Raw genomic sequence first — 26,797 nt, 5'->3', positions numbered from 1 at the left:
TTGACTTTTTTACTTTCTAAGAATTTTCTGAATCACTTTCAGATTGTCTAAAAGTGCAAAGTTTCATTAATTCTAACTCTCAGAGCAACAGTGTCTTCTTAGGAATATACGGCCAATGATAAATCAATAAATATCTTAAAAGTGCTGTTGTTGATTGCTGTTTCGCATAATTTACTAAACTAATGACATAGAATCCAAAATATCTCTTATAGGTAATATGAGAATCAAGATGGCAAATGTGATCAATTCCAATATGTGTATCATGATGAATGCAGAATATCCTAAAGCATGCTCAAGATCTTTCCCAATGTAAACAAATTAGGATTCAGTTTTCAACCTCTTCAGAGTAGACTACCGTATGCTCTGCAAATGATCCTGGCGCATTAACGAAATATCAACAAAAATCTTTTTTTTTTTTAATGCAGTTTTTGTATTTCTAGCAATCGGCTTTACTCCTTGGTATCGAAGAACGCTTTGGGTAACTTTCAAAGCATCTAGGCGAGTGAAGAAATACAGATTTTCCGCAATTTAAGTGTTTCTAAATGCAACAAGTATCTCAGCTAGACTGGAGGCCTTATGAAACGGAAATAAATATGTCAAAAATGGTGTTTAGTGGTAGTTGCTGCGTTCACTACATATGCTCTATAACCTAGTTTCATTTACCAAACTCTTTGGCAAAAAAGCAAAAATATTGTCGCTACTTTTAGGAACTACTTGGGAATCAATATTTCAAATGCAAACCACCCCTATATGTGCTGCAATGAGTGCGTGCTGAATATCGTAGGGCACATTCAGAACTTAAAGGAAATTTGACTCTAGTTGTAAAACTCTTCAAATTAATAGTTGATCAATGCCAGAAGTTGGCTTAAGACAAGTTTCAAATATTATTTTACAGCACGCTTATTAATGTCAAATAAAACTGAAGGCAAATTTATTTATCTTGAAAAATATTTAGCAATATATAAAAACGTTTGGTGAACTTTCAGATTTGATACTGGCATATATATTCTTACTTCTTTATATTTGACATGTATATGAATATATGCTTACTTCTACCTTATTTATACAGCTACAAATGTACCTTATTTTTTACTCTGTTACCATTAATGCTGTACAAATTATTAATTCAATGTAATATTATGGTTTTAATCGTTCTTTGATATTAATAAATGTAGCTAAGGTAAATACACCTTCTTTAAATATTACAAAACTCTGACCTCTCTCGTGGATTTTCTAACTATCAAAATTCGCTTTGTGTTTTTATTGTACGTTGAACGTTTGCAAAAGCAGACATCGAGTGAAATCTGAACACAATTATTCCTCATTTTCAGTTTTAACAAAATTTTAACATTTTTAAAGTTGCCGAATTTAATTGTTAACTTTGTCACAATTTCGGATAATGTGTCTCAGATCTATTACGCGTAAATATTTTTTCATAGTTCCCACTTTTAAATTTATCAAATATTTATTAAAGAATGTTTTGCGATCGTTGAATCGTACCAAAATATTTAAAATTTCTTTATGTTATTTGATTGATTGTCTTAAATTCAGCAATATGCCACTTACTATGTTTTTCCACTATGCTCTTTAACTATTCACATCCTAGTTAGCACTTCTTACAAATAGCCCGATAAGTATCAATCATTCCCAGCGTGTTTATCACTATTAACTATCTCAACTTGCTCACCGACGATTTCAAAGAAAATTGGAAGGATACTGAAATGTACGGTTTGTCACGTTCTGTTATGGAAACAGGAATTTTATGCTCCTAAAGTCTCAAAAATAGTTACAAAATTTGTCAACAGTTGGCGCTTCTGAGAATTTTTAGATCACTTCATTTGAAATATTTTACCTGACAGATAAACGTCTGATAATTTTGTCTACAGATTGCACCACGGGGTTGAAGCAAATGGCGATTCTTTTGAGAACATTGCTCAATGATTTTTCATTTAGAAGCGCCATCTATTAACAGATTTTGCAATTAATTTTTAAAGTGTCAAAACTTGGTTTCTTCAAGCGGAAACCATCTTCTTACATCTTTTTTAAATTCAAATAATTAAGCGCTTTTAGGACGCCTTATATCTGAAAAAATAATTAGTAGTACTAAAAGGAACAAACCACTCAGTCATAAATAAAAATTTTATTTCTTTAAATTATATATTTCTCATATATTTCTTTAAATTGCATAGATTTGATATTAATACTTCTTAAGCATGAAGCCTTATTTACAATGACATTTGTTAATTCATACAATTATCCATAGGCAAGTGAAAAGTTAGTTTAAAAATAGATAAATGATACATTTTAGTATTATAAGTCTTATTATTGTGGCAAATAATTTATTGTGATCAAATAGTTCAAATCTACAAGAAACTTATTATTAGGTATTAATAAATCTAATTAACTCATAAGAATCACTCTTACATTGTTTTCAAAACTTCTTATATCATATGCCTAAATATCACAAGCTCAATAAACTATTACTTACATTAAGAAAAAGATAAACAATAATTATACTATCTTCAAATAGACTTCAAAATACTGTTATAAATAGGATAGTCTAAACATTTTTAGCCCGAAATTCAAAAAGTTGTTCCTTATTTTCAGCGCAAAATACTAAAAAAAAAAGTGTTGGCACCATATAAAATTTGTACATTAAAAAATCCCTCAAGTTTATGACGTTTGTAAAGTTTTATTTTCAGCATACAGTTTCCATTCTTCTGCTTATGCATATTATTTTTTCTTAAAATTTTCTAAAATTTAAATTTATTTTAAAGTCATAGCTGCTAAGGTTATCTTACAAACAACTAACTTCCCCATTTTATGAAGGACTACACTGAGAAAACAATTATGGTCAAAACTACCAGAACGTGTAAACATTTACCGTGTTTCAGGCTCTATGGGAACACCAAAAAGCACTGAAATTTTTACCGAAGAGCTTTGATGATGATTTCGATAAAATTAACAGTATAATATGCTTTTATAATGTGTGATGAAATTTGGTAAATGTGGTAAAATTTAGTAATTTTATCATGATATCTTAGAGCATGATATTAAAAACATTTGTTCGGTAAAATTTACTTTTCAGTTCTCTATTTTTTACTGAATACGCGGTATAATCTTTAAAACGAGAATTTCTGGCTAACTGTTACTATATGAATGGAAAAAGTACTAAGTGAAGACTACAAATACGTTACTGTCGTTATTTTTTGATTTCTTTAAAACCAGAGCTATGCGTATTTTAAAAGAAATGTAATTACCATATTGTACGGCAATTTTAACTGAATTTTTTTCTCCGTGTAATAAATTGAAACACGCGTTTACAAGAAATATTTAGTCGCCGTGGCGACTGAATACTTCCTTGCCACACTCCGATTCCTTATTCGACAAGCAATACTCTGCAGACTGCTAAACACGCATTCCTCATTGTTTGACTTATCTTAGATAATTTAAGAGTGTTACGCTTTCTCTAATATTTATTTGGCTCTCATGTTCATTACTTTATATTGTTAATGAGGACAAGTTATCTTCATTAATATCATGCAACAAAAATTTTTTTAATGTAATAATATTAAGTTTTTTTTTTTTTACAATTATGAGTAAATGTTTTTGTTTTTTTAGATTTTATACCGTTATAACTTTATATTTGGTCACAAATTTGCAACTAGTTAAACTATGCAGTAGTCTATGTCGTTTATAACTAGGGTTTATGCATGGAGGAAGGAAAACTGAAAAAAGTTAATTATTTGTCATTTTACAATAAATAATAATTCTTCATTTTTCAATAAATATAAATAATTATTTTCCCTTTCTTTAAACAAACACAATTATTAGTTGCAACATTATTTTAGATACTTACATTTATAGGTTCAAATAACTGTTTTAATTTACCATAAGTCGAACTTTTCTAAAAGTAGGAAAAAATTACCCTCATCTATAGAGGTTCTTACACCCTTAAAAAGTCATAAATAAAAAAAGATAATTTATTATTTAAGTAAAAAATAATAACGTGAACAGATGACAAACCTTATAACCTACTTAACTTGGAAATTTTGTTATATTTAAAACAATTGGAACATAAATTTAAAAAAAAAATATGACCAAAGGTATTCCTTAAACATTTCTCTCTAAAAAAGAATTGAAAGTGCCAATTCTACATTTTAAGAATAACCAAGTATAAGTACGCAATTATTTCATTCATTTATATTCCTTGAAAAACTACTATTGCATCAGCGTAGCATAAGGTAACGAAGAAAATATGTTTTTAGTTACAATGATGGGAATTCGGATAGATATGATGATTTTACTTTATAAAGTATGTTTAGAACTGTATGAAGACCAAAGGAGAGAACGGTTTCCGTCCACCAAAGCTGATTCTGAGAAAAAATGACGAAATCTTGCGCGCAGGAACTCTTTTTCAGCATTGCCAATTTTTTCTGTGTATTAACCCTCGAGTAGAGCCAATTTTCCGCATTCTTGTAATTCTCAAAATACTACAAAAGGTGATCAAATCGTCATTTTTGTGAAAAATGGACATAAACTATTTTCCCTCCTTGAACTTCATGTGTGAGTTATTGCCATGGAATAGAGCTGCAATTCAGAATTACAATTGTTTTGCCTTGATATGATAAATATGCATTATAATAATTGACAATTTTACAGGAATGTGATATGTCTTTACATATTTCTGACAATTTAAACGTCTATAAGATATATTTTGCACTTTATTACTATGTTTTACATAGCAATCAGCTGTTGTAATTATGTGAAATAAAAGAACAAGCAAAAGAAATAGGGAATAAAGATTGCTGTACTAGGCGTAATCATAATAGGCATTTCAAGATCACTGAATTTTTAACTAAAAAATAAATCTGAAATCTTTCTTTTTCCACATAGCTTTAGTGCCATAATAAATGTAGGGCTCCTAGCTTCAACCTGCGAAAATTTTACTGAGCATTTCTTCCCTATTATATATTACTATGGTAACTGGTTAATGTTATTATTTATAGTAAGCTCTTGATATGTCTATTGTAATTACTCTTAATAAAACATTACAGTAACCTTCAATGAGAGTTCACATTAACAGCATTAAAAGTCTGAATGACTCTCTTGGCTGATAAAATGGTTGTTACATGAGTGCTTTAATGGTAAAATAAATCTTAATTCAAGATACATATCTTGAAATAATAAAATATTTTAGTAAAAATAAATAAAACTTAACTCCTAAAGTTTTATTAATTGAGAACAAAATATTGTAACCCTCATTATAAGTCAACATTAAAAACATTATGCATGACTCTCTTGGCTGACACAATTTAATTGTTACATGAGTACTTTAATAGTAAAATAAATCTTACTCCAAGATACATATTTTGAAATAATATAATGTTGAAGCAAAAATGAAATAAAATTAACTCTTAAAGTTGTATTAATTTAGAACACAGTAGCGCAAGGTAAAATGATTATAACCATTCACGAGTTTAAATTGTTAATAATTAAATAATTTTAAAGTATAAGATAAATTAATTTTAACAATTTCTTTTTACTGAGTACGTTAAAACTAGTTTTTAAATTTTTCATAACTAAAAAGGCTTTTATTTAAGAAAACAAATGTTGCTAAATAGTGTCTTTGTCTTACTTCAGTCAAGAACAAAAGTTAATTATGAAAAGATTTTAAATTTATGATTCATAGAATTTAATCCGTTCTAATAAATTTATAAAACTGAATAGAATCAATAGTTAATAGAATAAAAAATAAATAGAATCCACACTAAATAACTTATAGAATATAATCCACCGTTTATAGTTTACTTATTACATTCATTTTGGAGTCTAAAGAATTGTTTTTAAGTAAAAATAAGATCTAAATTGTAATTTTTGGGTAAAAAATTAATCTTAGAATATGACACGCACGTTATGCCAAATTTAAAAGCAAAATCCAACATAATTCGTACCGGAAGTATGGGTGCTAGGTTTCCTATGCTTTAATATTAATGAAAAAATGTTTCTAAGAACTTCAAGTATAGTTGTTTGAAACAATGTTTATCTGTAATTTCATTGGAAACAGTTTGTTTATAGCATTATTTATTTATCATAAAGAAATTATTTAATTATACTATAAATTCAAAGATTGACTATTATTTCTAATCTAAAAGTAGAGTTTACAGTAATATAATAAATATATGGATATTATTATAAATGTTAATATAAATTTCTATTTGCAAAACTTAAAATTGTGAAAAAAAATTTAAAAAAACTTAATAATTTACAATTAAGTTTTTTTAGAAAAAACAAACGAAATTACCATATATTATCTAGTTTAATGAAGGCAACATATTTACTACCAAAACATTTATGCAAAAAACATATTTTTGATTTTAAGGTATGAACATTTTTCGCAATGAAATAGTAGTAAATAATCTCAACATTTTAAAAATTTAACGATATAATACAGATAGAGTTAGAAATTTTTTTCGAAACATCAGTAAGAATGCGTTATTTCCATTTGTGCTGTAGCTTTCTAAAGTTTTTCATTTAGTAAAAAAATATGCAGGTATGTTGATGTCCCTCAAATAAAAATTTTTTTTCTTGATTCTTATAATATGAAAATCTCATTTTTTCACTTTTAAAACAATTATGGAATACATAAGAAAGAATTTTTCTCATTGACAGTTTTTTGCCACTTAAGCAATATGTAAATATATATTTGGCCCTTTCCTCCCAGCAGAAATTAATTAATTAAAATAAACAAAAAAAAAGATCAAATCATTTTCAGTTATATGAAATAGGGAAAAATGAACTATTCTACAAGGCAAATATTTTTATATGACGACTGCTTGTATAGCGTAACTCAAACTAATTATTTATTGACAGACTTGTGTAAAACAAAGTTTCAAATCCAAAATAAGTGAAGTTCGGCTGTTTCTTTCTATGTTTGCATCTTCGGTATTTCATTCGCAAGCGTATTGTTGCTCTCTCAGAATGATAATAAAGTTATATATTTTAAATTGGCTTTATAAAATTAATAAAAAATTAATATTAAGCAGAATCATCTACGATATTTGGATAACAAAATTAAACTCATTCAAAATGAAACATATAATGCAACAAGATTATGAGAATAAATAAAGAAAAGCAGCATATTGCATTAATCATATTTAAATGCACCTGTTTAACATTAACGGTCTTTAACTTTTTTAGTTTCAAAGCAGTATTCGTTAACGCCAATATGAAGAGCTCACATTAATTAAAGTTTTAGAAAAATATATAAAAAAATTGCTAAGATCAAACACAATAAAATATTTGCTAAATTTCTAAAAAAATTAAATCTTATTAAAACAGTAATTATAGTTCAAATATAACGAAATTAAATTATTATAATATGCACATTTAATGAGAAAAATTAAGTTTAGGTATATGAAATTTGAAATCAATGTAACATTTAAATATCATTGAAAAACTCTTCATATTTAATAGACAAAATTTAATAAATACATTTTTATCACATATTTTGGATAATTAGTTAAAAAAATTGATTATTTAGATGCATTGAATCCATCACATTTAGCTTCATTTTCGAATTAACCTTTAGATATAAAAAAATTGCAATACCCTAAGCTTAAATATTTATTCCTACACTTCAAAATCTAAACTACATTGTAAACTAGTATGTACTTAAAATTTAGAAAAAAATATTAAACTGTTGGTAATGAAGCTTAACCATCATTTCAATTTTAAACAGCTTTTTAAAGTTTTTTTTATAGTATCAATGAATTTGATCACAACATTTGCAATAGGTTAAAGTACTATTTTTAGTCTTTCTAAAATCTTGCATAGTAGAAATAATTTCGGAAGAGCTTTTTCTAATGACTTATGAATCATTTGCAAAGCAAAAGTAGTTTTAAAAAAATTTCAGAAATAATTTAATTTACTCCATAAAAACCGAAAAATTTCTTATTTTTTCAACATTTATCAAAACTTTTTCATTTACGTTTATGAAGCATAAATAATGCTTTCAAAATATCGCAATATTTTTCGTTTATTTTGCAAGTGGTTTCTCACGATGTGACGTTATTGTGGCATTTCCTTTATATAGATTAAGCCAATTAAGAAGCAAACCCAAAACAATACTAAGTAGTCTATCTTTCCTTATTATATTTTACTTATAATTCATGATGCGATAAACATCATTCAATTCATAACTGCGACACTTTACTTCGTTGGATTTAGCTTCTCACTGTCATTTTGGCTAAGTTGCATACACTATAAAACATAATTACTAAAAAATTTATATTCATTGTGAATTTTAATTTTTTTAATTTTTCGAGTTATAATTTCATCCTCTGATAATCAAAACAAGTTTTGAACTACAAGCTAAGTTTTTCACAGTTAAAATCGCTAAATTATGTCATAAATTACTGTTAGGTTACATTTTTTAAATTTTATTGTAGAAATGTTTCGAAAGGTACAAATCGAGTGTTTCGAAAAGTACATATTTTGCTTCAAACAGAGCAAAATGTAAGAAATGGATCATCCTGAATAATCTTTGATCTAGTGATTGGATCCTCACAATCTAAGACTCAATCTTAATGGTTCAAAAGGGTGACCAAAAATATGCTAATTAATAAGAGTAGGCGACATTTTAAGTTACGAAATCAGACACAAAAACGTACTTTTGCTGAATAAACATGACTTATTTTTGGACGGATTCGTATTTTCGGTCCCAAAATATAAGAGGTAGTCACAATGAATAATATGGTTCCAACAATTTGATCAGGAGAACGATTCAAAGTTTGGATCTTTTAATATTAATTTTACTTTTTGCTTATTTCGTCAGATCTTGAGAACTTTTTAAGCGATTGATAAATTTTTGCACGAAATTATAAAATTTGTTTATCCAAAGATAATCTCATACAAAAAAAACTTTCGGCAAATATTTATCATCTTTTATTGTTATTTTATTTAATAATAGTCGAAAAAAGCTTGAATTGTCAGGTATTTAATTTTCAAATTATTTTAAAGACTGCAATTTCACATTGTAAAATACAAAATTGAGCAAAATAGGTCGAATAGTTACTAAGTACAGAAATTTTTTTTTCAAAAATTGTATTTTATTATTGTAAATAAAAATTTATCAATTCGCTTAAAAAGTTCTCGTGAGGTAGTGAAATACGCATAAAATAAAATTAACATTGAGGGATCCAAACCTTGGACCTCTCTCTGACGAAACTATATTGGGACCATATTTTCCAGATCACAGCTACCCTCTATAATTTGGGGTTCAGAAATCTGAATCCGTCGAGAAAAGGGTATGTTTATTCAAAGAAAGTACGTTTTTGCGTCTAATTTCATAATATCGTCTGCACTAATTAGTTAGAATATTTAAGGTCACCCCCTCAAAGCATTGAGATTGAGTCCTAAAACATAAAAATCAGATTATTAGATCAAGAACATACTGTCAATGCCGCTCTCTTTTGCGTACTGTACATGAGAATGTAAAAAGTGTCGGGTTGTAAAAAGTGCCTCTGATACATAAATTAAATAAGTGCTGTGAGTGTGATTGTGGATTTTTAAAAATCGTTTCATGTACTAGAAATGTATCACATATCTTTAATTCATCTAGAAACATCTCTAAAAGTTTATTTAAATTGAATTATAATTTAGCTTTAGTAGGAAATGTTTCTGAGATGCAAGACACCTTATGTCATTTTTGTTGCCAGTTTTCAAAGCAGTGTATTTCTAAATCAGATAATAAATTTTAGCTATTTTATTACGAAATCTAAATTTTGAAAGGAATTTTTTTACGCAATAAATGTTACATTTTTAAGGTAAATTTATCTTATTTTTTGTTAAGTCTCCATCAAAAATTTCATATATTATGAATAAAAAATCTATTAATTTCCACTACCAGGTAAGACTTAGTGGTTTCAATGATTTATTATTTACAAAATTTAATTTGAAATCATAACATTTTAAATGCAACTATAACTCTTCTAAAATAAAAGTATAACGGGTTAAGCCCCTTCAGGACCGGCAGAATGAGAAAAACCAGCATACTCCGTCAGTATGCATACAAAAAGCAATAATACCAGATGAAATACGAGAGTACCGTATTGAAATAAAGTCAATGCGATTTTGGGCCGCAAGTGATGGAAATTCTCTTTTCATATGTGAGTCAAAAAGGGAAAATCGCTGGATTAAGTATATTTGTAATATAATCCTAAAGGAGTGTTGTGTTCTAGATTGGGTTCAAAGTTAGAAGGATACGGAGTTGAACATTGGTAGTCGTAAACTCAAAACTGGGTCTGCTTTTCAACGACGGTTAAAAAAAAATAGAATTTGGATTGAGTTTAACATTCGGTTAACTGCATAAGAGACTGAAGCTGTTATAGTACACCACTAAAAGCAAGGGAAATAAAATAAAATAAATAATACCGAACAGTATTACAAACTGGGCCTTTTTTAATATAAAATCAAATATTAGAAACTAGAAATATACTTACTGAAAAAAATGAACATTAAACTTTTAAACTATGTAATGATTTACAGCTTTAGCTGTAATCTCATATGACTTTATACGTTTTTATTCGGGTATTATTTATATATTATATTAGGGGGTATATATTTATTACATATTACATTGGCGGGGAATATTAGTAATGTAATATATAAAAATTATATTATTTATCTATTATAAAATTTAATGTCCTTACATTAGATTCATCTAATATTTCAGCTTTTGATTTCAACTGAAACTGTTCAAAATTGTTTACTTCTATGAATAGAATAAAATGATGAAATGAACAAAAACATGACATGCAAAGTTTGACATGTAAAATATGTTTAAAATAACATTTACATGTTACTCCGCTTAATCCATTATAACATGACATAATGTACAAATATGTTTTAATGTGTACTATTTTCTTTAATAATAACATTTTATATGAAAACACGGAATACAAATTCTTAAACAAATGGTTCTGTAAATTGACCATTATTATAATTATTTTTAATTTGTCACCGATGAAATCTTTTGCATTTTCAAACTTTCAAATTAACTAATGTTTAGAAGCAACTTCATTTATAGTGAGAAAAGTAAAAGATCTTTGTGATCATATGATTCTATAATTTTGGAATAGTTTCCAACACTAAAATTTGGATTTTGAGGAAAACAGAATTTAATAAAGTTTGACTTATAAAATTTTGCAAAAAACTTCAGTAAGCTTTTGAAAATTTTTGGAAGATCCTTTTATCTATTTTACACTGAAAAGGTTAATGCAGAATGTTTTAAGTTTTACTTGTTACATTAAATACCAAAAACAACTGGGCAATTGTGCCATTTCCGAATGTCGTACTTCCAGAGTTTAAAAGATTATGACTCAGTTAAAAATTTCGAGTATTACTGATAATTTTTATTAAAATAAATCTCGGAGATATTTGCACTTCTAATTTTAAGAAACTTTGAGAAAACTTTTTAAAAACTAAATTAATGTAAGTTACTAAAAATTGGAATATAGTAAAGGACACCAAGACTTATATTAAAAAAATTATAAGAACTGATTGTAATAACTGATTAAAATTATAATAACTGATTTATAAGCTTTTAATGTCTGCAATTTTAACAGTCCGAAATAGTGAAGTAGCTCCGAACAGACCGAATAGTGAGAAATCCTTGAGACCAAAGATAAATTACATCAGAAACTGAGAAATTATGACAATGTCAGTTCAACTTGAATACATGTCTGTAATATTTCTCTCAATGTTGCTTCAGGTTGCTCAAACATGCGATGATGTTTCAATAAAATACTCGACATGCCTGTTGACTAATTTTTTATAGTTTAAAAAATTATTTCCTTAAAATTTCTTTGGCAACAAATTTCAACAGAATATTTTCATGGTAAATGTTCTAGCTTGCCACCACAGCTTTCATAACATTTAAAAAAGTTATATACAGAGCAAAGCATTCTGGATCACATTACGGTATAAAGTACCAGCACTTTGGGTGACCGAAGTAAAATATTAAACCATAATTTTTACGATAATACTTATTTAGTAGTGATTTTACGGTAATTATTGATGTAGAAATTACTGAATTTTACAGCAGTATTTCTGATTTTTTGTTCCGTATTATGTTCCGGTGAAAATGGATTTTACTGTAAAATGCACCAGTACCCTGCGCTGGTACTTTTTACGTAATTTGATCCGAAATTTTTAACAGTGCTATTGATTATGGAATATCACAAAGAACTTAAAAAGAATACACGAATAAAATCGAAATAAATCATTTGTACTCTATATAAAAATCGCAATAATATATACAAAATGAAACAATGAATACTATATTCAATCAAGGCAATGCTTTCTTGTATCTGGCTTTAACTTTTTTTGCTTTATTCTTTCCCATATGTATTCTGCAAAAACAATTTTTGATATTTATGCTACAGCAAATTAATCTTTGCAAAATGTTATATTTTATTTGTTTCAAATTAATAAAGAATTGTTCAAAAATTTCAGCCATGATTTTTTTTAAGATTTTTTTTTTATAAAATACCTCCAAAGCTTATATATTTGAAATCACAGCACATGGGGTTAATTTAAAATTTACTGCACTAAATTAAATCTACGGAAGCTTGATATCCTTGATTTTATATTCTACGTACAATCTTTTCAATACAACAAATGTAAGTGAGAAATGAAAAAAATAGAGCAAAAGTCAATGATCATATGTAAACAATGCATTTCTTCCCACAACTTATTAGCATTGAACCATACTTCAACTGATATCGTTATTAAGGAACAACAAAAGATTTTCATAGAAAAATACTTCATGATTTTATACACATTTAAATAAAATAAGCCAAACATTAATATGCATAGTTGCGTTTATATTAAAAACCGTAAATCTAAAAATAAACATATTACTGAAATGAAGCCTAAAATAACATCATTTTATAGATTTTCTGAAGTAAACCACATTATTTTTATATATCTGCCAGTGCACTTATTCATAAGACACAAATTTATACCAGTATCAATCGTTAAACATGGATAAAAGTAATATTATATATCATTAATAGTATATAATATAAGTACAGTATATAAGTAATTTTGTATTATTATTAATAGAAAAAGTAAGCAAAGTGAGTAAAAGTAATTTTGTATTATTATTTAATAAATGGTTTTTTTAATATAGTATGTATGACTAATATAAGTATATTTGGATCTGGTAGGTGTAGATATACAATTAAATCGTATTTTTCAATTAAAAAAGCCATTTGGCTAAAAAGGTTTGTATTGTGTTTAATTGCAATAAAATGAAATAAAATAATAGAAAGGGTGTGGCGGTGCGTAATTTGATAATTCTTATAAAGCAAAATTTAAACAAAAAGAACAATCAATGCCGACAAGTCACCTCAGCAAAATTTAAATCATGATAACAAATAAGCTGAAGACGCAGCATAGATAATAGTATGATTTTTCCGCTATGTATATTTCAAAACCAAAAAGGAAAAAACTATCTGGTTATATAACTGTTTGATCACAGCTCACTTGATAACTTACAAAATGTCTTCTTTGCTTGCAGTCTTGTGCTACATATGGCACATTCAGAAACTTAATTATGTTGCATTGTCTGACGTATACGTTTAAATTGATATTTCTAGATGTGATTACTTAGATGATTTACGTTTACAGTTGGTACTGGTGAGTCCTACAAAAGAGAAAAAAGTTTATGTTAATATCATGGATAAAGAGAATCAGTAACAAACCTTTTACAGGAGTTTCGATAATTTATACAGAATAAAGTATGTACAATTCTATAGATTGCTTTCAGACTTAGACAATAAAGCTTTTTCTGCTCTGAAAACGCCGAGAACATTATTACATCAGGGTAGAATCCGAATCATTAAAGAGCCATTCTCACTGGATGCATTTTTTTTTGCATGCAAGAAAGAAGAAACAAGCGAATGAGAGCCTGATTGGAAAAATATATTTCTCAAGGAAAAACTGACCAATTAGGTTTTCATTCACCTGCGATTCTTTTTGCATGCGTAAAAATTTCCTGCTTTTATCACATGGAATCAAAATTGAGCAGAGGCCGTGGTTGGAAAAGGTTTTACTTTTACTTATATTTTATTTCATTACCCAATTTTGGGTTTACGACTGCTAATGTTCACCTCCGTAGCTTTGTTATTTTGAACCCGATCCAGATGACAAGGGAACTCCTGGATCAAGTATTGGACAAAATTTGCCTGCGTGGAGGACTTTATGATAGAACTAACCCGCATTTGCGTTCCAAGGAGAGGAAAACCACGAAAATCTCACACGGTTAGCTTGACAGATGAGCCGTCTATCACTGAGGACATTTTACGTCAGCATTGTGGTCGGTGCTAGCCGGGTGCGGAATTCGTATCGAATAGCTATCGTTGGGATTCGAACCCCTTTCACTTCATAAGAAGACGAATGCTCTATCGCTTAAGCCACCAAAATTCCTCTCCACACAAAACGCCGTCTGTTGCTATGGAAACAAGAGATAGCGCATTTCAAAGAGAGGAGATTCTCTCTAACTTGATTCCTTCTCCTACTCGCACCTGCCAGAACTAAAACCTCACTAAAACTTTATATAGTTAAACTTTATATAGTTAAACCTTGTAACCATAGAAACCACCTTGTTATTTTCCAGGTAAAAGGCGATGGGAGTTCTTTCCCTAGACAGACTATGCGTATTTAATAGTAGCAAAATAAATAAATTACAGTTACTATTACTTTTTACTTTTTATAATTACTTTTTGCATTTCTATTAACGAGAAAACTCGGTTTTATGAGTTTAACTGAGATTCTTGTTTTTCTCTCTGTATTTTTACAGAAATTTTTGAAAAATTCTACTTAATTTACCAGAATTAAATTTACCTGAATACAAATGAAAGCCCCGAACCTAAATAATTACAATCATTGCAGCATTTTTAAAGAATATTTTTTATCACGAAAATGTTATTTAGTAGATTACTTATAAATTAAGTAATTAGAAATCTTTATGTTGTAATTTTATTATGTACAATTTGCTTTAACTATTTTTTAAAATTTAGAAATAGAAAATTTTTGCCCGTTAGTAGTCTAAAACATGACTCTTGCATCCCTTTGGGAAACTCTGAAAAATCTCATAGCAACAAAAATACTTATGTTTGAGAAATATAACTCATTTTTTATTCACAGGGTTTTTTCACTTACCTAAATTATGTTTTGGGAAGTACCATCGAGTTTTCTATAGTTCAATGCACCATTAGGAGAAGATATTATTTTCCTTCGTGCAACATATCTTTTATTGCCTTCCAATGTAATGATCTTGCGTAAATGTAAGATATTTTTTATTGTTTCACTGAATGTGAACTAACTCTTTTCATCTTATCAGTTAAAATGTTTACATTTTGTTACTTTTTCAATTTGAAATATTTTTCTTCACTCCTTGTTCGTTATTTGCGTTTCTATGCTTATTATTTATTTCCTTCCATTTATCTTTTTGCTTTTTTAAATAGAAATATAGTAGCATTATCAAAAAAAAAAAAGAAACTAATTTTTCATGAAAGGAATGGGCAAACATTTGGTCAATTAACTTTTGGTGAATTTTTATAATATTTTTCCAAGAAAAACGAAAGATAAAATCCTAGTTTCTGCAGTAACTTCTAAAATTTTTTCACTACTTTCTTGATTCCATGCGTTTTGAAATTTTTCGCAATCAGTAAATCAAACAATACCAATGACATTCAATACAACAATAAAAACCTTTCGCATTGGCTGAATTTAATAAAACAATTACATTGATCATAAACAAACTAACCAATCGCCTGGAATTAAACAAGCAAAACCAGTATCATTAACAGCCATTAACTAAATTAAGCAAAATTACTCACATTGGTAATAAACAAGTAAACTCAATTGCATTAACTGAATTAAGCAAAATTCAGTTAATGCTATGTACTGAGTATGAATAAACAAAATCATTAACCTTAACTAAATTGAGTAAATTCAATTGCACTAAGATAAACAAGTAAAATCAATAGCATTAACCAAACTAAGCAAAACCAATTACACTGTATCTAAAAAGGCAAAATCAATTACACTGGGTATAAAGAAGCAAAATCAACAGCATTAACTAAATTAAGTAAAATCAATTGCACTGGGTATAAAAAAGCAAAATCAATAGCATTAACTAAATTAAGCAAAATCAATTACACTGGGTATAAAGAAGCAAAATCAATAGCATTAACTAAATTAAGTAAAATCAATTATATTGGGTATAAATAAGCAAAATCAACAGCACTAACTAAGTTAAGTAAAATCAATTACACTGGGGTATAAACGAGCAAAATCAATAGCATTAACTAAATTAAGTAAAATCAATTACACTGGGGTGTAAACAAGCAAAATCAATAGCATTAACTAAGTTAAATAAAATCAATTACACTGGGGTATAAACGAGCAAAATCAATAGCATTAACTAAGTTAAGTAAAATCAATTACACTAGGTTTAAGCAAGCAAAATTAATATCATTAATTAAATTAAACAAAATTATTTACAGTGAGTAGAAAAAAGCAAAATCAATCTATAGAAGTAAAACAAGCAAAATCAAATACACTGTATTTAAGCAAAAAATCAATAACATTAATAAAATTTAGCAAAATAAATTACACTTGGTATAAACATTGCAATCGAAATCAATAGCATTAATTAAATTAAACGAAATCAATTTCATAAGCAAAACCAATCCCATGAATTAAAACAAGTGAAAGCAATCATATTGCCTAACTGTGCTTCACATAAAACGTAATATAAATTAAAAATATGTTATAAATCTCTTAAAGACCAGTGCACACTAAAAATGCAATTCTAAGATTTTTAAAAATCTGGAATGAATATTTTATTGTATTCGGAATGCGTAGAAAATCAGCATTGTCTGATCATGTCCATAACTATACTTTGCCGAGGAAATTCTTCTTCAAAATTTCTGTGGCCTAGCATTTAACTCACAAAAACTCAACATTTTACAACACGCATCCCTTTGAATGTAATGACATACTGATTAAGCAGTCAAAAAGCAACAGATAACTGACGGCATCCTAGTCTGTCTTAGATGATTAGCTGTCTTACGTAGATGAAAGCTGCATCACGACAAAATGTGACATAGTAAGGGGATACCTTGCCTATATTAAAGACACGAGAGAAAAATTTTATTTATATTTATTTAAAATGTTACCATAAACGTACAAAAAATTCGCATGTAAAGAATGAATTCATGTTTACAAATAATTATCTGATGCCTTCAGTAGATTTGGCACTGCTGCTCTGTAGAATTGAGCACTGAGCTTTTGTTCAAGCAGGTCTCTGTCCATCTAATCGATTGTGGTGCTCATACTCGTGCGGGACTCGGGCCCATGTGTCTTATGCCACGTATCGCTTGGTACTCTTGTGCTGTTGCGGGGTTGCTCTCACACCGTTCATATTGTCTGGCAAATGGGTTCAACGATTCCGGGCACGGTAATCAATTTTTAACTTTTCAAATAATTATAGTATAAAATAAGTTTATCGGTTATAATATTTAAAAAACCCGGTTTTCATTAATAATGTAGTACTTACGTCTATAGATTCATCTTCATCAACTGGGCTGTTGTGATGTAAGGGATGATGACTATGATGATGATGATGTTGAGGGGGATTATGATTGGGCACCTTACAGGGACTTGGTGGGAATTGTATTGATGAGTCTGCAGGTGAAGAGGCAGGTCGCCGGACTGGTTCTCTTGATGTTCGATATCCTCTAAACGAAGAGTTTGTTCGAAATGATAATCCAGACCTCATGGATGATGAACTTGGCCGACGAGACCCTGTAAAGAAAATTTGAAATGTTAAAAAGTTTGATTTTTTTTATATCGATAAAAATATTTATGAAAGACCTTGAGATATAGTGTTACGAAAGTGATAAAGAAATCAAAATCAAAAATCTGAAGGAAAAAAAACAAAAGAGTAGATTCATCTAAGGTTTGTGATTATATGTATACTTAAAGTAATATGTATACTAATATAAACAGGAACATCTACAACTGTTTCATTAAAAAGAGTTGTCTTGTAGAAAAGATATTTTAAAAATATTTGTTTTTATTTCCAATGGCTGGGGCCATGAATAAAAAAAAAAGGATTAAGAAAAAATTAAATAAAGAATCAACAGCAATAATAACATCAAATAGTTCTTGAGACAACCTAAGGTTATAGTTCCATTAGTTCTCTTGCTTCTCCATATCCCAATGATTCCGTGTCTCCTTGAAGAACTCAACAGTTACTTAAGTGATATTTGTCCATAGGCTCGTTTCTTTTGCCAAACAAGGATAGGCCGTCTCGATAAGAATTCCAAAGCGATATAAATTGACAACAAGGCAATCATGCTCGGTAAATAGACGTGAAGTGGCTACTGACTAGACAGGTTTCTGTTGCTAATTCCCATCTGGTCTGACGGGGTCAGACCAGATCAATGAATCCGTTGATATTGAGAAAATCCGAAACCAGAATGGGAGAGGAATGAATATCGTTCCAGTCCAGCCCTAAACAGATCAAGATGTGCTCAGGTGATGCCTGGTTTTGTTGGCATTTAGGGCAAAGAGGAAAGATCTTTTGATTTGCAGAAAATGTGAGACTTTTCAGGTGTCCACTGGCCAGTCGGGATAGGCAGGTGTTGGTTTGCCTGTCACCAGGGAGAGATAGAGAGAGTCCTGGTCTTTTTGCTTTATACCAGTAGTGAATAGGTGGAAGCAGCCACTTTTGTTTGTTCTGGGCCTTTTGCCTAGACAGGTTTCTAGATTTAACAATCATTTATGCCATATTTGGTTTCTATATTAGATAATAGTTTACTTCGGTGCGTCAACTGTATAATTTCTTTAATAAATTGTTTCAAGATAAAAGGAAAGAGCATATCGTTTTGCACAGTGTGTCATCATAACACCCTTTTTGATAAAAAAAAAAGAAGTCAGAGAAAAAACACCGGGAACACTGATTTCTGCTAAGCATCTGGAATGATAATTATTTGCATCAAGCTGGAAACCCATTATCATAGAGAACTGGAAGAGGAGAAATATAGGGCACCCAGAAAATTTAGTAGAATAGCTCTAAACATCATCTAAAAATAATTATAGCAATTCGTAAGTTTTAAGGAATACAATCACTCTATAGACTCCATACTTAAAACAAAAGCTAAGCCTAATAGTGGAGTGAAGATGAGAGTTTGTTGGACTTCATTTCGGCCGTTCTAGTAGTTACTAATTAGAGATTCAGTAACCTCCATAGAGGCTAGTGATTTGACCACACCACTCCGTAAATGTACGATTGATGAACTGAACTGGGGCCAGAGGAAATTAAAATGGCAGGTGCTCATTTGCGGGAGTAAACTCAGATTGGTTTAGTGAAAGATTTGTGAAGATGTAGGCTTTTTTGGCTCTTCCCACCACAGAAAGCAAACAATAATACAATCGTTCCTTCATGACGCACGCGTGAAGTAGTATTGTTGTGATCGTTTTATCCAGAAACAATTCACTAAATTAACGGAATTGTGTACTTGCACTTCTATAAAAGAAGATCTCGGATACCCACACATGTGACCTGTGGCACCAGCGCCATCTGATGATTATAAGCAAAATGGGGTGTTAAAGTTGAGCTAAATTTCTCTACATAAGTTAGAACGTTTTAACTTGAAATCAGTTAAATACAGTGCCGTATTGCACCTCGAATTTGTTGAAATATAATCCCTTCTCGTCTACGTCTTTTACTTAGCTTAGATTCCTTATTTGTTTATGTATTTTATTTCAGTTATAAATTTTTGTGTACTTGGCAACTTCGATGCATAATTAGGTTTGTTTATGTTCTACTTGGCTTCGGGCCTGATTCTGTGTTAGATACAAATATATGGTGAAAGAATTGAAATCTTCGTAAAACATCTTTGTGAACGAGTATAGATTATGCCACTTAAGACAATTGATACTTAACGGGCTTGATTTACTCAAAATAGAATGAAAAGAACAGTTGCTGAAATAAACAAATGTCACGTTTCGATAACCAATCAGGATCTAGATACCCATACTACGTCACTTGCACCATTGTTAAATTTCAACGATAGTGCTAGTATGCCGATGATGATCATAACACATTCATTATTATTTTATTCCATAACACGTACTTTATATTTAGTTTGATTCTCGCACACTTTTACCTTTTGATTTTTGCTTGAATATAAAAATCTATGAATTCTTTTCTGTTATATATTTCAAACGATATTGACTTATGAATGATAATTTCTAGTAATTAAATTATTTTTTGCTTACCAGAAAATATAAAAACAAGAAAATGGGGTACTTGCGCATTATACCGTCTACCATTTTTGCCAACATCGTGCCAAAGTCATTTTAGTATCTTTCAAATGTATTTTAATATTGTAAATGAGTATAAGAAATTGACAAAATGTAAATATAGCTTATTGTAAGCAACAAGGAAATAATATTTAAGAACCATTCCCACATTTATTTTCAAGTTTTAAGAAAATGTTCGACGGTATAATGCGTGAGTACTGAAATTAGTATTCTTTTATAACATAAGACATTTTAACATGCTCTTTGTTGAAGCATGCACAAATCGTAATAATTTTTAAAAAAATAATCATTGGTCCTATTATGTATTTTTTTAGCTTCTTCGAACGATAATAGTTCGGCTTTACTCTGTCCCGCCCCCATTTCGGGGCATCCAGGGAATACTGTTGAAGGATCGGTTTAGGCCAGATCCTCCATTCTGTTTTCGAAAAGTCTTTTAAAAATCTCTTCAATTCCTTCGTCTTTTAAATTTCTCTTCAATCTCTTCAACTCCTTCAAAATCTTTCAATTCCTTCCTTTGGTTCCAGTTTATCCATGAACGATAATATCCAGGAGTAAGCGAATACAATTAATTGCTTTCGATTTATTTTTAAAAATAGATAACTACAGGGTAACGAAAAAGTATAGGGATCTCTTGTGTGGCTATCTGCCACTAAAGTTTTAAAACCTTTTTACATATATAGCTTACTGATCTAAAGCTCTGCTATTAGACTTTCAATTGCAATACTATTTCATAAAATCACAAAAATGCCTTTGAAGAAATTTGACAAAAAGCTAATTGGTCAAGTACAAGCATTTTTAGAACTTCGCTGGAGACACAGGATTATACAAACCCATTTTAAAAAGAAAGGTATTGCGATTTAACTCAGCCATATCAGTCGCATCAAGAATTCAAAACTCGGATCGATGCAAAATAATGCAAAACCAAAAAGAAGTGGACTGCCAAGCAAATTGAAGAAATCAGATTTGCAGAGGCTTGATAAGATGATATCAAAACCGGATCCACCAACACAGGCAAGCATGGCTAAAGCTCTTAACGTGAGTCAGCAAGTTGTAAGCTATCAACTAAAACAAAAGTTGAAGAAAAAATGCCATAAAAAACCTAAATGTCATCATTTAAGTGAGAGATCGGTGCAGATTAGGAGATAACGTTCATGGCCCCTCTACAAGCTTCTCCGTAAGGACAGATGGCGAAAGTTCATTACAACTGATGAAGCTTGGATCTATCTATCTGATACCAATGCTAAATCTAAAGTTCAATATCTTAAACGAGGGCAGGACAGGCGAGACTTGACACCATCAACCACGGTGCCTCATCCCAAAGGCGTAATGGTTTGGATAGGCATATCCGCCCATGGTGTGACCAAACCTCGGTTTGTGAAACCTGCGGCCAAAATAAATTCTGAGTATTATATACAGAAGATATTAAAGCCCTTTCTTAAGGATGATTACTGCAGATTGTACCCTAATAGTGATGCTGTGTTCCATCAGGACTCTGCCCCATCGCATGCATCTAAGGTCACCCAGAAATTCCTAACAGATCAGCAAGTACAATTCCTGAGACCAGAACAATGGATTCCAAACAGTCCTGATGCTGCACCATGCGACTATTTCCTATGGGGACTTCTGAAAAACAAACTGAATAAGCGAAGAATTTCTACATTGAGAGGCCTTCAAAGAGCTATTAGAGAAGAGGTGAAGAAAATCCGCCAGGAAATCATTTTGCGGGATTTAAAATCCTGGCCGAAGCGTTGTAGACAAATCTATTATACCGGAGGTTGACATATTTAGAAGCATCGCTGAATTTATGTAATAAATTTTGGAAATATAAACATTCAAAAATGATCCCTATATTTTTTTGTTACCCTGTATTTACTGTTTTTAAGCGTTATTAATATGGGCGTTTTTATTGTTGATATCAAAGCAAGAAATATAATAAGTTTTTTAGATTTTTTTGTTTAGTAAGGCGAAATTCATGTCTTACCATTGACACAAAAATATTTAAAAATATATTTATTTATTAAATATTAAAAAAATATGCTAAACAAAATCATGGGAATATCATAGTATGAATACCTAAGCTAGAGGGAGGAGCAAGCATACTGTAGCTGGCTCTTCTTGATACAGGCATGTAGTCTGTACTTCCAGCACTACTTCTGGAACACCTTCTGGAATCCAGGACATGGCTGCCCGTGAATGCGGACATCATGGTAGGCGGAGAGCCCGCACTAGCCATGCGGTCCGCGGGACGGTTGAAGCGAGCCCTAAAAATGATTCAAACCATTAATCGAGTTATACAATGTGAATTAATCATTTTTCGACACTACATCGAGTGATTTGTAGACTAGATGTCACCAAGTTAGAATTACCGCATTCTGAGCCTGGTCAAACTACCATTTAGTTACTTACAGTGGATCTTTATGAAGGCTGTGCTATCATATAAGACTTTCTAGATTTTTGAGATTTTGTAACGTTTATTCAAGACTCTTAAGCTCTGTTCATCTTTTACCAGCTTCCTCAATACAAATTATGTAAATTTTTATGCATGAAAATTATAAGAGATAAAAAGCCACAGAAAACCACGAGAAAACAAAAAGCATTTGTGATCTCATTTTTTTTTAATTACTTAAAAAGTTACTCCAACTTTGCACACTTTGAGCCCCAAAAGTATGAAAAACAAATCGCAAACTATTCATTGAGTTTATAATTTTTATTTAATTGGAAAAAATCTTGCCAAAATGGCGACTTTTTTAAAAAGTTGGATATTTTTGTTAAACATTTAGGCTATCCGAACAAGTAACAATTCTTTCAGGCAGATAGTATACTTAAAAAAAAAAAGTTAAATTTTAGCCTTTCTTCGTGGTTAAGGCATTCAAATTGCGTTTTCTCTTTCTCTTTTTACCTTTCTTGACAAAAGAGTTCAAGAAAATTCTTGGTTAGGGATGAAACTTTAATGACTTAATTGACCAGATTCTACTTTAATGATAAATGGATTTAAACTCTTTTTGAGAAAAATGGATTTTTAAAAAAATACATACTTAATACATTATAATAATAATACATCATAATACATTATAATAATAATACATTAGTTCATAAAATGGACTCATAGATTCAAAATTTTTATCCACTGAATTTATTTCATTGCAATAATTGATGACAGCTCCAAAAACAAAAATATTAGCACATTTACTTTTAACTAAGAGTTTTTGTTTTGTTTATTCTCACTTCTCATTAAAAACTTTTAATTGATTAAAAAAATCAATGGTCTACCTGGAAAATAGCTATTGAAAAAGTTTTTCCAGTGGTTTATAGCATTTAAAAGAGCTAATATTTTTATTCGGAAACGTGAATTCAATACAAACTATGGCTAAATGAACATAGTAGACTAAAATATTACTCAATCGATGCTGCCCAAAGTGAAAAGAAATAATGGCTTATTGCGTAACATAATATATTTTTGTAATATTTTAAAATTTCTTACATAAGTGTTTCTTATTTATTTGAGAAATTTAAATATCTTTTAATGATTTTACTCCAGAAATTTAAATTAGTTTTGAAGAACTGGTTATTTTTTTTTAAATGTCTATATATGTAAGACTGCTGAATAACTTACTTGCTGAATAACCTGAGGACGAAGCAGAGAACTGCTGCAAATAAGATGAGACCAGCGGCGGCACTTACTGTCGTCATAAGGTAATTATTTTCCAAAAATGTTACCGTACTGGCTGTGGGAAAAAATAAAAAAATAGTTATTAAAAATACCGAAAACTTAGCTTTTTATGCTTTAAAGTAATTAAAGTCATTGCAATTTCCCCCATTTATGCCTAGCCTTCTATTAAAAGAACGGTTTCTTCATTGAAAGAAGGAAAAACATTTTAGTTCAAGTGTTCAATATTGATAATATATTTATAACATAAATAATAATGATATGCCCCAATACAGTAAAACTTGTGTAAGTTGACCACTTGTGATGCATTGTTTTAGTGGTCAACTTAGACAGGTGGGCAACTTATAGAGGGGGTGGGCCATTGTTTCCTTTTTCGTTTCCTATATCATGTTGCTATATATTTTAAAATTTTTTACTTGACTTAAAAATTTTATTTAGCAAATAGCCAAATGAATATCTTAAGAAATGTGTTTAAACCTGAATGAACTTCAATTTGTTACATATAATTCTAATGTTTAACTAACTTTCTTAAAAAAAATTATTTCGTTAGTTATGCAAGTGAAGTGTTTACTAAAAATAATTTCTTAAAATATCAGAACACGAAAACATGTAATTTGAAAACTTTACCAAAACAAAATTACTTGAACACTTTAAAATTTATTCTGCTATTACTACACTTACAAACCTATTTGTTACAAAAATATTCCCTCATTGTTGTTTAACGCTGTTGTTTAAACTTTTCATCAGTCCAATGTTTTGAATGAAAGAAATGGTCAAAAGCTGACCCCCTACAGTTTCTCCAGATGGTTAACTCACAAAAGGGTTTAGATTAGCTTTTTACACTATTTCACCAAACAAGTAAAATGTTAACATACATTACAAAATGACAGAAAATTTTCTGAATTTTTTTTCTGGTCAAATTATGGGGGTTTTAAAATAGAATTTCATAATACTCCTAGACAAAATTGACTTATTTCACTGGTCAACATACAAGATAGACAGGTGGTCAAGTTACAAAGGATTTGCTTCTTTACATTAAATAGGAAAAATTCCGTTCTTGATAATTGAGGTCAACTTGTGCAGGTGTCCAACTTACAAGAGTGGTCAACTTGGCAGGTTTCACTGTATGTTGATAATATAAATTAATAAACGTAATATACTTATGTTATGATAATTCAAAGAACAACGCTTTCTTTAAGTCTGAAATGGTAGGTAATATTTATTTGGGTTTAACTAATGAATACTGCCCATTTTATCCATATAGGTGCGTGTGTTTTTTTATATAAAGTTCTTTTTTTTGTGGGTGAAGCATAACTGGTGATACCTTTTCAAGTTTTGAGTTTAATGTTTTGAAGTAAAAGGTAGTTTTGTAAGGGACAGAAAAATTGAGCTTATACCCTAAGCCAGCGGTTCTTAACGTATGGGTCGCGATCCAAAATTGGGTCGCGAAGCATTTTTCTTGGATCACGCTGAGTCGAACCAGAAAAGCTAGTAATACACCAAATAATAAGTAATACCAACACCTCCTAGAAGAAGTCATTGTGGCTTACTCAGCCTAATTTTGACCTTTTTTTTTTGGGTCGCGACATGAACATATTTCTCAAATTTGGGTCGCGGCTTAAAAAGGTTAAGAACCACTTCCCTAAGCGATATGACAAGAAATAAGGATTCGTAAAAAGAGATGGAAAAGAAGACAATAAATGATTATATGAATTTTGTTCAAAACTAATTAGGACGTGCGTCATTTTGTTTTAGAAAACTACTTATAAAACTTACACAAACAATTTTAAAGAAAGTTATTTCATGGAAAAGTTATATAGATAAAAAAATATCTGAACTGAACATGTATTATGATTATGTAGGAAAAAAAAAGAATTTTATGAGGTTCCCTTTGAAAAAGGATATTTTTACATAAATATGAAGGTGGATTTTATAAGAATATTTTAACTCTAGATTAGAAATTAGAAATAAATTCTAATGAAAAAAACTGATTTTGAACGCTTAATTACTAGACTTAAATAATATCTTTCCCAATAGACATTTAACTTTTTTTAAATTAATTATACCACATATATCCAATTACATAAAAAAATTTAACATGGAAAATTATCTGTTTAAAGATTTTTGACGTCTAACCTTCTTTGTTTGTTATGTTGTTTGGGCATTTGTGCTCGATTATTAGAAATTCCAGAAACAGAGGTTTTGAAAAAAACAATTTCGGCATAGAAAATACATTGATTTCAAATAGTAAATGTCAGGAATTTCAGAAATTTTGCGATACACAGGTTTTCGAAATAAAAAGGTTTGAGATAAACACGTTTAACTGTACATAATTCCATCTTGCTTCGTGTTTCCCTTTCAATGTGCAAACATTGAAATATAAATTTTTTATCATTATTTTAAAATAGTTTAATTAATTTTTAATCACTATTTCAATGTCACCTCGTTCATAATTCATACATAGTTCACTCTTAAATCTTGCTTCCTCCTTAATGTATATACATCGAAATGAAAAAAAATTATCATTATTTTATTATAGTTTTATTAACTATCACTGTTTCAACAACACATCCTTTATAGCTCATACATAGTAATATTTAAACTTTTACTTAGCATTTTTCCGAAATGAATAGATGCGTGAATGCTTATTTTCCCTAAAACAAACAAAAAAAAATTATCGCTTTCATAGATAAGCAACTCAAACTCAGACTGTAAATATTAATC

General features: G+C 29.4%; 1 protein-coding gene across 1 annotated transcript in view; it reads right to left on the bottom strand.

Moving 5' to 3' along the window:
• Nucleotides 1-13,181: 13,181 nt before the first annotated feature.
• Nucleotides 13,182-26,797, bottom strand: part of LOC107447114 (uncharacterized) — a 242,778-nt gene continuing 229,162 nt past the window's right edge. The window contains exons 5-8 of the mRNA XM_087159284.1: nucleotides 24,020-24,131; nucleotides 22,480-22,667; nucleotides 17,633-17,880; nucleotides 13,182-13,711 (exon numbers count right to left, since the gene is read on the bottom strand). Of these exons, the coding sequence (XP_087015410.1) occupies nucleotides 13,661-13,711; nucleotides 17,633-17,880; nucleotides 22,480-22,667; nucleotides 24,020-24,131 (599 nt within the window). The 3' untranslated portion in view covers nucleotides 13,182-13,660. The remainder of the gene's footprint in view (nucleotides 13,712-17,632; nucleotides 17,881-22,479; nucleotides 22,668-24,019; nucleotides 24,132-26,797) is intronic.

The sequence above is a fragment of the Parasteatoda tepidariorum genome, chromosome 3, assembly GCF_982258835.1.
Source record: "Parasteatoda tepidariorum strain Cologne lab strain chromosome 3, Ptep-v5.0, whole genome shotgun sequence".
NCBI classification, from domain to species: Eukaryota; Metazoa; Arthropoda; class Arachnida; order Araneae; family Theridiidae; genus Parasteatoda; species Parasteatoda tepidariorum.
Note: the sequence above shows the minus strand (reverse complement) of the source record. Positions and strands in the feature narration are given on the sequence as shown.